The following is an 18,319-nucleotide window of genomic DNA, read 5'->3' on the forward strand; positions in this document are numbered from 1 at the left end:
GACCTAGCCAAGTCCAAAGTGAAATCGTTGGCGCCATTGGTCATTTTCTGTCTGTGTTACACATGGTCAATAACTAACAATCGTAATGCTTTATTGCAAATAAATATATTACGCAATAGTGATTTTATGCAATCAAAATACATCATAATGCTCATCAAAAATACTTTTCACCATTAATGCAAAGCCAGACCTATTGGCTGTATCAGCTCAATTCTTGTCACTACAACTTCCATAAAGATTGACTTCTTTTTAGAACAGCGGATAAGCTTTGCCCTTCTGGCAACCAGGCCTGCAGAAGGCGACCTACCGGCACAGCATTCTCATTCATTATCCTGGCTTCATTCTCCATTACTAAAAGGTGAAAGTGTGGGTTTCAAGCTAGTGGAGCAGGTGCTGAATGTCTGATGGTGCCAGACATATCACGCCAAAGCTAACAGCCTTGCTACGTGACAGGTGCACCATATGTTATGTTGCTCACTGTACCTTATGATACACCATGACTCATCAGTTTTATCTTGAAAAAACTCAGACGCTCAAGGGGCTGAAAAGATGCCAGGCTTTTGATGCCGTCTAATCCCCGGATTCTTTAGAATTTTTATTTGTCGGCATACAGTGAGTTCCTTAAAATATATTAAACATACAGCGTTCATAGGAAGTTAATCATAGATAATAAACATTGGTACCAATATAAGTGAATGAATGAATGAATTAATGTTGGATTTATAGAGCACGTGGTTACCCTGGGGTGTCCCAGCGCTGTACCACTGGGGAACCCGTCCTGGCTTTCCCTGTGGGATGGTCCCTTTACTGGGCATCCCCAAGGTGCAGCCAGGCATCCCCAGCGGTGATGGGGCCAGAGTGGAGATTAAGCAAGCTGTTGCCCAGAGTTGCAGCGTGGGACCCCATGGTTAGAGTGGCACCGAGGGGAGAGATTTATCGGGCCTGCTGACATTTGTCCTGCACCCAGCTGCGTCAGGAATTGAACCCTGGTCCCGGGCTGACCTGTGCCTCCGGGTCTGCTGCCTCTAACCGTTGAGCCACACTTCTCCAGTGATATTAAACATAAGTTATCACAAATGAGGTTTATGAGGTTGAATTCATTTTTATTTTGCAAATTGACCTGGGTGTATTCCTCAACTTTTGCACTTTGTTCAGCTTCAAAAAATGTACAACTATGAAGTTTACCTATTAAGAACAGTTTAGGACAGCAAAATCTTTCAATCAACTGTATTTTTTGTGGAAAATTCTCATTAAAGCTATTTTTTATACTTTAGTAGAATTTGATATTGCTCATGAAAGAGAACTGAAACCCCTGTTGAGAGGTTGCATTTCTTCTGCTTTAGCAAAGCATATCTTGCACATTTACTGAGCTCTTGGACTTCAGAATCATCGTGCTTATCAACCAAAAAATGTATACACAAACTCTTCATACCAACATTTGCTTGTTTCAAAATGAGAAATCCAAATTATTGCGATGTAAGTAACTTATCTGTAAAAGTGACAAACAGCAAAACTGTCTCTAAGCTTATTTTTCAGCCACATATTTAGGAATGTGACAGTAAGTGGCTATTCCACAAGACCGGTGATACTGAATTGTAGTCCATACTCATTGGCATGTACTACAGCAGAAAAATGACAAGATCACATTTTTTAAACTGCAAGTCATAACCAATCTACCACATTTAGGATGTTCTAGTGTATTAGCTGCTGTGGGAGAGAGGCATGTAGATCGGTAGACAGTCAAAATATCGAGTTGGAAATATCGACCTACCATAATATCGAGTCTGAAATATCGAAGGAGCATAATATCGAAGGCAAGAATATCGTAGGACAGAATATCGACCCAAGGTAAGTAATATCGAAATACTTAATATCGATGTAAGTAATATCGAAGTTAGTAATATCGATAGCATATATATCGATGTTAATAATTTCGATGACACTAATATCGATATTTGTATTATTTTATAGTTTTTTATTATGTATGTGTTATATGTTTAATTTAAGTATTTAAAATAATTACTATTATATGTGTATACATTTTCTATAATAATATAGAAATTTATAAGGAAATTTGATGTTTTAGTACCGGAGCGGGTTGTGGGTTTATAGGGGAATAGGGTGGGAAGTAATTTAATTATGGTAAGTTGATTAATAATTAGTAGGATTAATTAATTAATTATAATTATTTGCTAATTAATATTGATTAATTGGGAAATAATTAATTGATTAATTGATATATATTTTCTGTAGCGGGATGTGGGTTTATAGGGGAATAGGGTGGGGAGTAATTTAATAATAATTAATTAATTAATATATGTTTTTAAATATTTATAACTAATTAATTGGCAAATAATTAATATTAATTAGTTAATTAATTAATATAATTTGGTACATATTTTAAATTAGTAATTAATTGGTAATTAAATAATATTAGTTAGTTAATTACATTATTAGAGTAATTTATTTATATATATAATTTTTAGTTACTGTTAATTAATTAATTGGGGAAAAATGATATTAATTATTAAATTATATTAATTACAGCTTATGTGCTAATATATTTACTTTATTGTTAATTAATTATTAATTGCTAATTAAATAATATTATTTAACTTTGGGTTAAGGAGTATTTTTAGGGTTCAGGGTCATTTTTGGGTTTTTGGGTAAAGGGGTATTTTGAGTGTTTAGGGGCAGTTTTCAGTTTTTGGGTAAAGGGGTATTTTTAGGGTTCAGGGTCAGTTTTCAGTTTTTGGGTAAAGGGGTATTTTTAGGGTTCAGGGTCAGTTTTCAGTTCATGGGTAAAGGGGTATTTTTAGTGTTCAGGGTCAGTTTTCAGTTCATGGGTAAAGGGGTATTTTTAGGGTTCAGGGTCAGTTTTCTGTTTTTGGGTAAAGGGGTATTTTTAGGGTTCTGGGTCAGTTTTCAGTTCATGGGTAAAGGGGTATTTTTAGTGTTCAGGGTCAGTTTTCAGTTCATGGGTAAAGGGGTATTTTTAGGGTTCAGGGTCAGTTTTCAGTTTTTGGGTAAAGGGGTATTTTTAGGGTTCAGGGTCAGTTTTCAGTTCATGGGTAAAGGGGTATTTTTAGGGTTCAGGGTCAGTTTTCAGTTCATGGGTAAAGGGGTATTTTTAGGGTTCAGGGTCAGTTTTCAGTTCATGGGGAAAGGGGTATTTTTAGGGTTCAGGGTCAGTTTTCAGTTCTTGGGTAAAGGGGTATTTTTAGGGTTCAGGGTCAGTTTTCAGTTTTTGGGTAAAGGGGTATTTTTAGGGTTCAGGGTCAGTTTTCAGTTTTTGGGTAAAGGGGTATTTTTAGGGTTCAGGGTCAGTTTTCAGTTTTTGGGTAAAGGGGTATTTTTAGGGTTCAGGGTCAGTTTTCAGTTCGTGGGTAAAGGGGTTGTTTTTGGGTTCAGGGTCAGTTTTCTCGACTGTTGCACTCTCTGGAGTGGGAATAGTAATTTTATCCCTATGCTATCAAACGCTTTATATAATTAATTGTTAAAATATCACATGTTTATTTTATTTTTTATATTACTTACATTTTATGTATGTTATTGTTTTATGTTTGTACATGTATTAGTAAATTAGAATATATTTCATTAATTTAGAAATTAGTAAATTAATTATTAATACTTATTGTTCAGTACATATATATTATATCTTTACTGTATATATTTGATTAATGTATTATTAATATATATGTTTTATTTATTAATTTTAAACATTATTAGATACTTTTAAATATGTATATTTTATTTATTAGTGTTATATACTTACTTTTACATTTATATATATTAAAAAAACAAATCGATATTTTTAACATCGATATTTTTTACAACGATATTATTTTTTCGATATTTTTGTACTTACCATGTTGTAGATAGGATGTCGATATTTTTGCCCTCGATATTGTTGACTCGATATTCTTGTAGGTCGATATTTTTGTAGTCGAAATTCTGTCATAGATCCATGTAGATCATCTTAGAGATTTAATTTAGGGATCATTGCTGCATCTTTAATGGTAAGACGGGAATGTTTTGATTACTTATCTCTAGTCTTTATTTCTCCTGGTCTAATTCTTCCTTGTCTTAGACTCAACTGAGGAGGAGTTTCATCCAGAGAGATGGAACTCGCATGCTCCAAACCAAAAAAACATAGAAAACAGTTTTAGTCCTTCGATTGTTTCTGTTATCCTGGCTCAGACTGTTCCCCCAAATAAATGATTTTTTCTCGATAGGAAGGATTGAAATTACCATGCATTGTAAGAAGATTGTAATACTGGGAACCGAAAGAATCAAGCGAGGAGTAATGAAAATTATGGGTGAAGAACAGGAACATTAGCTCTATCTATCTATTAGCTGTATCTTTGTCCCAGTACTAACTAATTGTGGATGTACAAAGCTTCCATTCTGTCGGGATTTCCTCATTCATCACTGCTAATCAATTCTTTAGTGATGCAGACAAACATTATTGCAAGAATCAGAAACAACAAATGATAGAACTGGATTTACCACAATCTTCCCCCCGTATACCCATGTTATATGACCTGGGTTGCCAGCCTGTAGAGGACATAATTCAGTACAGACCGCTGGCGTTTTGGCGACGCGTGTGGACTGTACCTGAATTATCATTGTACTCAAAGGGTCTGTTAGAGATTATAAAACTAAGGGGCTCCCATAAGATCGTGTGGCTCGATGGAGTCAAGTCATTGTTACTTGGAATGGGGTTGGGAGAGTTGTGGTTTAATCCTGAAACTGCGATATTCCCCCCCAAAAAGGTATTGAAAGAACAATACTAGAAGTGGATAACATGCAGACGTCACTCTAGTGTAGCTGTTGGTTATCTTTCTGCTAGCTTTTTAAATGCCAAAGATAATTGCCTCTTGGATGACTACTGGGGCATTATATCAAAGAGCTTTGATCGTAAGCTCTTCCATCAATTTAGAGCTGGTTCATTGCCCGTAAGGGGATTAACCAAATCCTGGGGCGGGGGGGGGGCAGTAGCAAATGTTTTTCTTGTGTTGACCAGGATGAAACATTAGACCATTTCCTCTTTGTTTACCCGTTGTATTGTGCTCCGAGGCGGAAGTGGCTGCGTCCAGCATGCTGTCTGTTGGGCACAAGATCTGCTCTAACAGCCAGTAGAATCTTGAAAGCTGACACTTCCAATGTAGTAGTGACTGGGGTAGCCAAATACATTAGCTGGGCATGGATTATCCGGTGTAGGGTTGCCCGAGAATGTTCTCTTGGGCCCCGGGTAGAGAATAGTATTTCTCTTTAGCACCATTGTGTCATTATTTTTATCAACATATATTGTAAAGTCTTTTCTGGATTTAATACTTTTTTATCTATGTTTATATATCTATGAATTGTATTAATATGTACATTACTAGCATCAGATTTTATTGAATGGTTTTTATGGTGATAATATAACTGGGGTGTTTTTATTAATGAAATTGTATTAATTGTATGCTAGTATGTCTTTTATGATGAAAATCGAATAAAGGCTTTTTTGAATTGAATTGAATTATTAGAACTGTTTTGGGAAAAACATCCAGCTGCCTTACTCATTGTGGATCTTACCAAAATGTTAAAGGGAGCCTCCTGACCTGATGCTTTATATGTGGAGGAGATAGCTAACTTAACCCGTCTACTGATACTAGTTTTACCCAGAGTCAAATGTGGCCAAAAGTGATTGCAATGAACAAAATGAGACAGTTCATTCCATATTAATTATTATAGACCTTCTGGCAACATGCTTATGAAATTCTTCTTTCAGAGAGAAAGGAGACAGAACGGAACTGTGCAACAGAATGTTTGGCTCTGAGTGAAATTTAAACTTACCTTTGAGACAAAACTCAGGACCATGATGTAAGATCTCTCGACCCGGGAGACTATGACCAGATTTTTTCAAGCTTATGGCTAAGGTAATTGCCAAGAGAAAACATACCTTTTACGTCCGAAAGGGCAATGAGTCCGTTCTTAAGGCTCAAAGTGAGAATATCGCAGACTTTCTAAAAGCAACAGCAAATGCTATGCTTTCAAGGGAGAACTGGTAATCAGTCTTTGAGTGAAAAACTTTTAAGAAGGCAGCTAGCCAAGGATTAAGAGGGGACCAAAGAATTTTCACATATTTTGCAGGCCCCAGTGACAGACCATTGCACTCTATAAGGCCTAGTCACAAAAGTGAAGTTACACCTGAGTAAATTGACACATCAGTTTACTATTACACTATTTAGTAACTTTGCTACTTATCATTTACAAGTGTATAGGTGCTCAAAAGAGTAGATTTCTCTATCCCAACCCATTGAAACAGGGAGTCAAACCAAATTTACAGGTTAAAAGTTAACTACAGCCAAAAAGGAGACATAGTATATCCAGCACCCCTCATAATCAACCACTAATACTAAAACACCATCCAAGAGAAAAAAATAAATACAAGGACAGAAAATAGAACCCGCAAAAAATTATGTTAAAATAAAATAATTTATTTAGACTTTTTAAAAATATATACATTAAATCGTATATATATATATATATATATATATATATATATATATATATATATATATATATATATATATATATATCCCAAACAAGTTGCTCTTTCAATTGAAGCGCCTCACACGATGTGTAGATTTCACCTTATTTATTCACAGCGCAGCAATGAGACGCAGCGCGCTTGTCCCCGTAAAGTTTCTTCCCGCCAATTTCGCCAAACCCGTTTCTGGAGGCAATCTCACTTTCTCAATGGCTGGCTACAAGGAAAAGGAACAGCTGCCTTGCATCTTTTGTTCGTTTTTCAAGGTCTATAGTCCCGCCCCTCAGGGCGTCTTGCACCAGGCATTGTGGTTCTTGTAGTTATTGGTTGATTTGATATCCTTAGTACCCACAGTTGTCTTTGTATTTCCTATTTGAATTCAAAATCCATCGAGTTGCGTGTTCTAATTGCGCCCGTCTCACTGCTTTTTTGTGCCCATGTGAACAGGTAACATCGTTCCTGGTGAGTGTTCGTAATTGGAGCACCTGGACCTGCTGGCTTAGCAGTGGGGCGGCTTCGTGACCAGGAGCAGGCCACCAAATATCCAAAACAAGTTGCTCTTTCAATTGAAGTGCCTCATACGATGTGTAGATTTCACCTTATTTATTCACAGCGCAGCAATGAGACACAGCGCGCTTGTCCCCGCAAAGTTTCTTCTCGCCAATTTCGCCAAACGCGTTTCTGGAGGCAATCTCCCTTTCTCAATGGCTGGCTACAAGGAAAAGGAACAGCTGCCTTGCATCTTTTGCTCGTTTAACAAGGTCGGTAGTCCCACCCCTCAGGGCGTGTCGCACCAGGCATTGTGGTTCTTGTAGTTATGGGTTGATTTGATATCCTTAGTACCCACAGCTGTCTTTGTATTTCCTATTTGAATTCAAAATCCATCGGGTTGCGTGTTCTAATTGCGCCCGTCTCACTGCTTTTTTGTGCCCATGTGAACAGGCAACATTCATTGTTTATTTCCATTAAAAAATAGACTAGACAGTTAATCCACATTTAACTTTTTCTGATAAGGTATGAAATAACAGCCATTTTCTATCAATTGTTACATTTTCATAATCAGTATATATATATATATATATATATATATATATATATATATATATATATATATATATATATATATATTCTTCATAAAATGATTCATATTTAATGATAACGTTTGAACAAAATGTTGTAATAGAAAAAATAACTATATTTTTTTACAAATAGATTAATTTCAATTAGTTCTATGCATAACATTTTGCAATTTCTACAACATAATAAGTCAATAGAAACATTTGACTTTAAAACTATTTTTTATTAAATCGAATGTGTTTAAATTAATTTAAGGATGATTAAAAAATTGTGTCAATAGTTTAAAGTTACTATTAGTAACTTTTCACATGTATGAGGGAGTATTCTCCACTGTGGCAGAGATCTTCCTATGGTAAAGTATAGGGAAAAGTGTGAAAGTTCATTGAGCATTTCAAAAAATGAAAACAATATTTGAATTTTAAATGTTAATTTTAAATATTTGTATATATTTATTTGAATTCCAGGACATTTAAAAAATATATGTTACAGCATCAACTTTATTTAGATTTAAAATACAGTTTTGTTGTATATATGAGATTAAATCAAAATAATTTTTATGAAGTTTAAATTATGAAGAAATTCTGATCTTAAGTAAAAAAGAATTGTGTATGAAAAATTATTAAAAGTGATATATAGAATTAATTAAAAGTATTTTAATCATTCTTATGAAAAATAATGTCACACTAATATTTTAAATATAATTTTTTTTAAAATTACTTACATTAAAATTAAAAAATGGTTTTAAATTGTTTAACACTTAATACATTTATTTATAATTTTAACTAGTTTAAATAATCTAATTTCATATTACTTTCTTTGGAGTTTTGTTTTAAGACCCTACCACCATTATTTTTTATGGACAGGCGTTGCAGGTCCAGTGTTTGGCCATGGGTGGTGCGGGACTCACTCCAGCTCTCTGATGGAAAACATTTACAATGTTTTGGCTACTTTTTGACTGTAGTAACTTAACTTTAGAAGTGCAGTTTCTGGGTGCTTGCATGTTCCTCCCTAAACCTACCCTTACTCGTCCCATTACCCAACCCGATTTAGTTGCAAGTAGTTGTCATTTTCCATCTTCTCTCCTCTGTCCCTTCCACATTTACTTATAAAACATATACTTATGTGAGTGGAGCCTCCAAAGAAATGTGAATGTGGAATCTCCAGATGCACGCTTGTAAATAGCATTTTGCAGTACATTGGTAGTTCTATTGTAGTACTACTAAGCATACTAAAAAGTGCAGTGTGTAAATAGGTCCATAAGAATAAATACTGCCAGGCTTTTAAGAAAACCACCCCTTAAAAAATCTATTATCAAAAAGGAATTACATGATACCTCTGAAACCCAAAAAGTGATATCTGTTAAAATAAATGTCGCGCTTCTGAGCAACCTAAATATCGAAGAGCTACTTTTTCATTCAATCATTAGGCCACCAGTTTGGGATGATTTCAAGAAGGTTGGGATAGATAAGGCCACAGGAGAGACAATGAAAATCCTAGGAGTTTCAAGGGGTGTGATAGGAGGGCAATTGAAGCATGGAAAAATAGGAGACTTGTCGTCCACTAGAATGATAGAGCATCCACTGTCCAAGCCGACCAATAGATTCTCCTGGAGCAAAATTGGGGACGCTAAGTATCCTGCTTATATGCCAAAAGATTAAGTCACTGGTGAACTAAATAAGTTGTTCTTGGGTGAAGCTGGAACTCTATTGATGATTGGAAAACTCTACTTAGGTGATCTGCCAATGAGGTTTCTATTCCTGCTACATAAGAGACTGTGAGAGAAAACAAGATCTGTGCTACCCATAACCGATGGAGTGAGCTGCCTGTGAAAATCCCTGCATTTGGTGCCTCTTGACGTTTTATAGAAGGCTTTGCTATCAGGTTGTCTGGTCTTTCTAGAACTGCTTCACCCTGAAGAAGTTGGGCAAAGGTCTTCAGTGCTCCGGCTATCAATTCCCTCCAGTGGTATAACTGAGTAGATTCCTTCTGAGACCACCTGTCCTCTTTCAAGCTGATATTTTATGTGACCTCAAAACCTAAAAAACTGACATCTGTTGTTACTACCATATGGAAAAGAGGCTCTTGCAATATTTTAATTAACAGATAAGAAACCACCAGTCACCAAAGAAATTCTATCTGTGATTTGACAAAACTGATATCATGGCTTCCAGATCCGGGTTCGCTGGATCCCAATAAGTCAAAATAAGTTGAATTAGACATTTTAAGTGTAATCTGGCCCATTGAACTACTGCATTGTTTGCTGACCTGAATCTTTGTACTCTCAGGAGGTCTTCTTCAGAACAAATCTCTGTTTCCAGAAGTTTTCTTAAGTGCTCTTGCAGTGTCATTCTTCTCCTCAGCTCAGCAGAAATATTTTCCACAGGTCTGTGTGAAATTGTCTTACTATAAAGAATTGATCTTTAGAAGGCTTGAACTGTGAATATTTCCAGATCAGGAGTAATCTGCACTTCTGATGAGTTTGGCACTCCTTGCCTGTATCTTCCTGTGGATGTTGAGGTACACGATGGGGTGAAGCCCTCCCGACGGCTCGAAGATCACAAACAGAATTACATCTAGTCATTTTCCCTGCTCTTGAGGGGGAACTCTGGTTACTGTCTCTTTCTGCATTAAGGCTGCTACTTCATCTTTTAGAGCTTTTGTCTTTGTTCCTGCAGCAGGAAGTGGAGCCGTCCAGAAATAGGAGCTTGGGAGGTAGAGGGGTAGCTGAAAGTCAATCAATCAATCAATCCACTAGGATTTGTAGAGAGCAGCTAATGACCGGTGAGGGTATCCAGGTGCTAAAAGTCCATTTAACAACCTCCAACTACCACTTTTAGGATTTGTGATTTTATGATTTAAAATTATTTCTAGAGCGCACGTATACCAGCGGTTTCTTGGCGCTAACTCTAACTGGATCCAAAGCTAATAGGCAGAGAGGGGTGGGGGAAAATTAATCAAAAGACTTTTTGAACAGATAAGTCTTAAGGTGCCTACGGAATTGAGGGTACTGTGTGATGGTACGAAGTTCGAGGGGAAGGGAGTTCCAAAGGGTCGGGGCAAGGGTGGCGAATTTAGATCCTCCCCACTTCTTTCTCCGGAAACGGGGGACAGTGAGGAGGGATTGAGAGGACGAGCGTAGTTCCCGAGTAGGTATGTAAGGAGTAATCTCGGACGAGATAAAGGCCGGAGCCAAGCCAAGTCGGGCCAGAAAGGTCATGGTTGCAAGCTTGAATTGGACCCTGGCACCTACAGGGAGCCAATGTAAGGATTTCAGGAGGGGGGTGGAATGGTGGAATTTGGGGAGCTTAAAGACCAGGCGGGCCGCCTGGTTCTGAATCTGTTGTAGGCGCCGCAAACTATAGGCGGGTATACCGGCATATAAAGCATTGCCGTAGTCCAGGCGGGACACCACCATGGCCAAGATTATAAGCTTAAGAGCGGAGAAAGTGAAGAAGCGAGAGACTCTGCGAATGGTTCGCAGGGAAAGAAAGGAAGAAGATACCACAGAGCTAACCTGGGAGTGAAGGGTGAGTTGCGAATTGATTGATATTGGCCTGCAAAACAAACTACACCAATTTAACTCACACTCTTACCAGCATGGTCAGGCTTTTAGGGGCTTCTAGGAAAAAGGAGGCAGAGGCTAAGCTTTTTGCTTGAATGCTGCCCCTGGCTTACGGGCCCATCCTCAAAAGGTCTGTTTAAAGTAGCCATTTTGTTGCTGATGAGACTGACCTTCCTGATGAGGAGCACTGGAAAATATAGATGGTCTGACCTTGGAAGGTTGACCTTGAACGGCTACAATCATTTTGAAATCATCCACTGATTTCATTGAAAGTTCATCAAGCTGAGGTCTATACAATAAAAGGAATGGAAAATGCAGCCAATGTATTAGTCTCTTCTGGGCAGTATCCAGCTTCCAGAGACACATACAGATGTGCCTCCTCCCTGCAGTAACCACTACTGAAGAAGATTCATGAACAGAAATCCCATCAAAGGTGGTGTTATACAGGAAGCGCTCCACTAGTTCCATTGGTTGAGTAATTTCATACAATACTTTCCATTCATTTATCTTTATGGAGGTCTTTTAGTAGAGCTTTGGAAACATTAGCAGTTCAACTGGTGAAAATAATTTGCATGATATTTTTTTTGGGCGTGAAATTTTAGAATAATTACTGTAAGAAAGTGACTTGTTATTTCAGATGTATGGTAGTCCACCACACATAATAAAGTCACTAATCTGGTAGATCCAGGCAAAGGTTTCAATATTATAAAACTTGAGCTGAATTCCTGGTAGTAGAGGCAGAGAGCAGGGAGACTTAATTGAAAGAAAGCATTCAGAAGTAACAAAACAGTTAAAAATTGGAAAATGCAACACAATAAAAATACTACTCCAATTTATAAAAAAGAGTACAACTTAATAAACCAACAGACTTGAAAGTGAGAAAAACCCAATCAGGAGAACCGAAAATATGACATTTTAAAGACTTAAGGAATGATTGAAGCAAGAAAAAGTAAGGCACCAATCAGTAGACTTGTAGAATAGGACCTAGGTGTACTTTCAGGCTGACCATGATGGAGCGTATGTCAGGTACACCGTGCATGTTTGGCCTGATCAAAGATTTTACCTTCTGAATTGGCCTCTAAAATGGAAGTCACAATCCTCCAGCAGGGCAAGGTTGCAGGCTGTATCAGTTGAAATCCTCTTGAAGCCGTATAGCCGCTGGACAATGTCACACTGAAGCCATTGATTTTGGTGGCACAAGCTCTAAGGGGGAGAAATTCAAATTTCGCGACTGATGAAGTCCTTTTATCTGGTGGATGCTTTTGACACCTTTGCACAGTCAATATTTGTACCTTTGGACATTTTTATGGAGATCGAAATCCTCCTGCAGGGCAATCCTGAAGCTGCATCCAACAAAATCACATTAACAGCATACACCTTTGCTGTGAGGTCCCGCAGATGCTCTGGAGTTCTTGGAAGTCCCAAAAATTTCTAAGTCCCAACTTTTCAGAGTTTTGGAAGCAGCTGCTTTTGTCAATTCTAAGGCTCACTCAAGAAAAGTCCACTAGCAGGGCCAGTCCAGTTCTAGCTGCTATTGGGCAGCTCTGCACTACAGAAAAAAGGTCTCTTGCAGCTTGTTGTGTCCCCGTAGTCCCTATATCATACTATACCTTGGAGTCCACTTTTTTGTCCTCAGTACAAAGGGGCATACCTAGCCCTTCAGGCCTACTCACAGGTTTTAGACAACATGTTAAATCTTCTTCTGTTCTACAACAGATTCATAAAGTGTTCCGAGGAGCTGGTGGTGAGGTCCATTTTTGTATAATTCAGTAACCAGTGGCTGGGTGCGACTCCTGAACACTCCATAACCAATGAAGCAAAGGGTCCCAGGGCCAACCCTGCCCACTTTTGCAGTTGTCATAGGACAGCCAGACCCTTCCACAGTGAAAATAGCTTTTGGAGGTTTTTCATTGAAGGGATATGATAACATTACATGTTTACATGTCTCACTTTTGTATACTAGGCACCTTACCTAGTGAGCTACAAGACCTAAGTAGAGGAAACTTATTAATATGTAAAAGCAAGGGGTTTTTCTCTTCTCAAAAGAGTTATTTTGACAGGTCGGGCATTAGGTTTAAGCTGCAGCAGTCTTGCTACATGGTTGGCCTGAAGTCATGTTTTCCTTTCTTACACTAGTGGATGGCATAATAAGTGCTGCAGACCACTTGTTATTTAATTTTCTATGTTCATGGGGGTATTTCTGCACCATATACTACGGCCTTATTGGAAAGTTAAGGGTTAGTCAATTTTACCAGGTTGAAGGGGTCAGGGCGAACACACTGGGGATTGTTCAGCAGTGGCGTGGCACAGTAGCATAATTTTAAGTACAAGAGTACTTTGAAATTACTAAAGTTACGCTAATTATGCCAGTGCAGTGCAAATTTTGCTCGGGTCTACATTTTATGAGCTAGATCGGAAGTAAGAAAATTGTCTGTGGTGAGAGAAGAAGACATGTTTGCCAATGGTAATTTAACTTTAACAGGCGAAGGGAATTGTAAATCAAATCTATCCAAAGGATAATGCTGACCCAAAAAAACCTGCAAAACCAATGTATCAGTCTCCTTCTACTCTTTATCCAGGATGTTTCTGCGGCCTTGCAAAGAGAGAAGGAGTCCATTGTTGGTGGACTATAGGAAATAGAAGTAATCCTCAGGATTCACCACAGAGACAGGAGACTAAATCCCAATGAATTTCTTATAGGTTTAACCACTTCAGCTTGCTGAGAGCCCTGAACCACCCTCCCTGTATGAGGCTCAGGCTTTGGGTTCACCATATCCTCCTCAGAGTCAAGATCTGATCTAGGACACTTCATTTGTGTTTGTAAAACCCTGTTGTATTCATAATATTCTGGAGTTCATCGGGGCAGAGAAATTCTAGAGGAACTATCTCTGAATTCCTCCTCCTCAATATGCTACTGTTTTTTTCCTGGTACATTTCTGCCCTTACATGTTTGTAGACCAAACAACATCCTGCTTGGAAAGGCCTTAAATACTCCTCAAAGGTACTTAGGAGCAGATTTACAAGAAGTGGCGCATCCCTGCATATTAGCAGGGATGCGCCAGTTATTGTGCGCCGCTGATGCGCCACAATTACAATGCGGCGCACCATGCGCAAAAACAGCACAGATGCGTCACGCATCTGTGCTGTAAATGCTCTGGGTGTCCCTATCTGTATAATGCTGCGTCAATCCTTACGCCTGCTTCAAGCAGGCGCAGGTTTTTTTTGCAGCGTGGGCTCATAAGTGACTGAGTGAAATCTTGTAGATTTCATTCAGCCACTTTTAGGAAGGGTTCCTGCACCAGAAACCCCCCCCCCCTCCCTGCGCAGGAACGCCTGCTTCTGGCGCAGGGCTTTACAAAGGGACGCGTCTCCCAGATGCGTCACGTTGTAAATACCCCGCACCATGGCGCATTTTTTGCGCCACCACTGCGTCACAAAAGGGACATAACGATGGCGTAAAAGAGGCGCGAGGGGCTTGTAAATCTGCCCCCTTCATCTCTTTATTAAATGGCCTTGAGACTAAGTAACAGGTCCTCAGAAGCCATGGGCCAACACCCCTGGACATGTGGGCAGTCTGTCTATGCAACAGTAATCAGTGTTTCTGCAGGAGCCAGAGAACTGACTCAGCATGGACTCTGTATTGCTCCCAGCTCCCTGACTGAATTGTGTTGTGCCTGATGCGCTAACGCAGCCAAGTTGGGACCGACCAAGAAATGATGAGCAGAGTCATGACTTGGTAGTACTAGTAAACATACTACAAAATGCAGTATGTGACTACGCTGCTCAGTTTTCAACTGAAGTCACTGGCCGATTATTTCCATCATTAAAGGTTTGATTCAGGCGCCCACTACTTCCTTGGTATTCACTTTATTCAATGTTGTGTGCGTTTGTGTGTGGGGGAGGGGGCAGTAGTTTCTCAATCTGTCCTGTTTCTTCTTTCCAGTCCTTGCTACCCCCATCCAAGGTAGCTCTCCTCTTTCCCTACCCATATTTTTTCCTTATTTCTTCTGTTCTGGGTTACTGTTTTTAATAATAGTGTTTGGGCAGCTAATATCCTTGACCTATATAGTCCAATAGCACTTTTCTATCTGAAAGAAGCTGTTTTCTATATTTATGGCCAATTGTGTTGCTGCTTCATAGGACATTTTCAGTTTCTGACATGTCACTTTTCCACCAAAGGAAATTCTCCCTTTTCACCACATATCATTAGTTTGGGGAGAGGTTCTAATGTTTTCATCCTGGATCCTGTTATAACCTTTAAGTCTGAAACAGTAAGGAAAAGTAGCATTTGATTTTCTGTAGGAGTCTTCTTAGAACGGAGAATCCACATCTGACGATTGTCTTTATTTGATATTCTTCTGCAAGGCAGCTGTTAAGTATACTATCCACATGTTTCATGTTAGGCTAAACATTGCTCTTCTTGTATAGCATGTTGATGTCTTTGTTGGTTTCTTTGACTTTTCTACATGATTGTTGTGGGAAAGCTGCAAGCTTGCTACAAATGTGGTCAGGGAGATGGCGCTGAGCGATATGTCAACTATTGTAGAATAATCAAGATTTATTTTACTTGACTCAGTGTGTATTCTGTACCCTCTGCAGGTCACCAAGATGTTGGCTGTGGTTGTGATCCTTTTTGCTCTACTGTGGATGCCCTACAGAACCCTGGTGCTGGTCAACTCCTTCATGGACAACCCCTACCTCAACCCTTGGTTCATCTTGTTCTGCCGGATCTGTGTCTATGCCAACAGCGCCATCAATCCGGTCATCTACAACCTCATGTCTCAGAAGTTCCGGGGAGCCTTCCGGAAACTCTGCAAGTGTGGCCAGGGAGAGAGCCAGAGGCGGAACACATACCTGACCATGGCCAACTGCAGCATGGTCAGGGATGCAGGGCACCTCGGAGTGCAGGAACCGGAGAAGAAGGAAAAACCTTGTCTTGAAAACCCTGCCCCCACCTCACAGGAGCCAAAGGCACCCTCCAATGAGGAGGAACTGTACTCCAGCGTGGTGTAAGCTCTCCCAGGATTCATTCTCACGTACTGGCTGAAATGGAGGGACACCTGGATGTTGGACATGACTCACCATCAGCCACATGTACATTTCTGTAGAGTTTGTTACTACAGAGCAAATGCTGGGAACAAGTTCTTGAATCCTTTTTAAACACTTGGTGCATATTTTGAATCTGGGAAAGTGAATTGTTCATAAAAGTGCCCTGAAATAGGCATGGAAGGCACATTGGTCACTCTCAATCCCCGAAAAAATCACAACGCTCTACCTGTGCCCCGATCTGAGGAAGTACGTGTTGTGGAGACCAACTCTGTATGGCACCCGGGGTTCCTGGACTCAAGCTTCTGCTCCCTCTTGGCATTCTGTGTGATCTAGGGCACATATCTATGTCTCCTAGTCACTTGTTGAAATCAACTGAGAATGGCGGAAGCTTGGTTGTGGAGGTGTGAAACATGTACAAACATTTTGATTTACGGCTCAGATCTGCCACACGTGTATTGTACAGCAAGCCCACCTTGGGTCCTAGGCATCTCTCCCAGTGTATATAAGTCTTGGCTCAATCCCACGGCACTTCTAATATAGACCTAAAGTCCTCTTTTCATCAAACACTGAAAACAGATCTCCATGCTCCTAACCAGTGAAGCCCCCTGCTAATAAACTAGACAGCTGGGTCACCAACTAGGCCTTAAGAGGTTCCCCATAACTGAATGTTGGCGTGAGTTCTGCATTGTAGGTCTCTGCTTGTGCGCTTGTTGGTCTCTGCTTGTGCCCTTATGTGCCAGTGAATGAGTGAGCACAGTCATGTTGAAGAGGACTTTATGAGAATGGCTAATTACCAGAGCACTATGTTAGGACACCAATTCTTTCTAAAGGATCTGTTTTGGTAACCAGAACATGCTCTTTTTCCTACTGACCCTCTGAGAGATCTGCACACTTTAGTTACTCCTACCCACGTAGGCCACAGCCCTGTATGGTAATGCTGCTTATCCATTCAGTACTTTCCAAAAAAGGAGTGTCCAGGATAGATCCAAGAAGGCCGAATCTGCGCCTGAATTTCAGGGTATAGACATAAGACAGATATGCATATAGTGAAATTCAATGGAGACAGTTGACATAGTCAGAGGTTAGCCTGAAAATCTGGCAAGGATCCTGCTCTCGTTGACCCATCTAATCCACCTATATTTTAAAGAAGAGCCACACTCTGTGCCTCTTTACCAATATCTCTCGATCACAGTTACGAAGCTCATTTGCTGTAGCATGAGTGAACAGACTGCAAGAACATATTTTCCGAAAGCATTGACACAGGCTAGTAAAATGTTGACTTGCACCTAATTCCAGTATCAAGATTGTGCACCAAGACTGGAGTTGGTTGTATGATGGAACAACACATGCATTCATCATGCATGCCTTTACAACGCGTACACTACCACGCATGGTCTTCTACGGCGCACCCCATTACCATGCATACCATTACAACATGCATTCATCAGGACACATTGAAAGTGCCATTACAACACATACATTATACACGCATACCACTTCCATGCAAACTTTTATAACAAAATTCTGGTATGTGTGATACTGTTTATAATCCTGAAAGCTCACTCAGGAAACAATCAGGCAGCTCAGCGGCTCCGCTTTGGGGACGGCTACCATGGTGGATGTTCAGGGAGCAAACTTGCATTCTTGCCCCCTTACTCCCCTCTCATGTCAATGCACCCACCACTTAGACCACGCAATGACATACCTGGCAGTTGCCAGCAGGCGCGCAACACCCATTGGGCTCATGGGGCTTCAGTCCCCCCCCCGTCGTGTTTGTCATCCCGGGCGAAGACAGCTTCGCGGGCTGGCGAGCATCTAATTGCAGCCGCACCAGATTACTTAACAGGTCTTTAAAAGACCATTTAGTTGTAAATGAGGCTTTTAGTTGTAAGTGAGGCTTTTGTTGTGTGTTCACCCCTTCTTACAGCCACTCTGTCTAAGTTTGGAAGAATTAGGCCCCCCCGAAATATTTTTCAGCCCCCCCCCCCTGAAATTTGGCTCTGGTTGCCCGCCTGGTTGTCAGTGTGTTTCACTATTGCCACCGCTGGTACTAATTACGGGCCATGGCCACATCTTAGGGACCGTCAGTTTCA

General features: G+C 39.8%; 1 protein-coding gene across 1 annotated transcript in view; it reads left to right on the forward strand.

The window, feature by feature from the left end:
* The window catches only part of LOC147677931 (thyrotropin-releasing hormone receptor-like), a 151,437-nt gene extending 133,589 nt beyond the window's left edge, over positions 1-17,848 (forward strand). The window contains exon 4 of the mRNA XM_086946540.1: positions 15,777-17,848. Within this exon, the coding sequence (XP_086802666.1) occupies positions 15,777-16,190 (414 nt within the window). The 3' untranslated portion in view covers positions 16,191-17,848. The remainder of the gene's footprint in view (positions 1-15,776) is intronic.
* Positions 17,849-18,319: the final 471 nt, after the last annotated feature.

Source organism: Lissotriton vulgaris, chromosome 12, assembly GCF_964263255.1.
Source record: "Lissotriton vulgaris chromosome 12, aLisVul1.2, whole genome shotgun sequence".
Taxonomy (NCBI): domain Eukaryota; kingdom Metazoa; phylum Chordata; class Amphibia; order Caudata; family Salamandridae; genus Lissotriton; species Lissotriton vulgaris.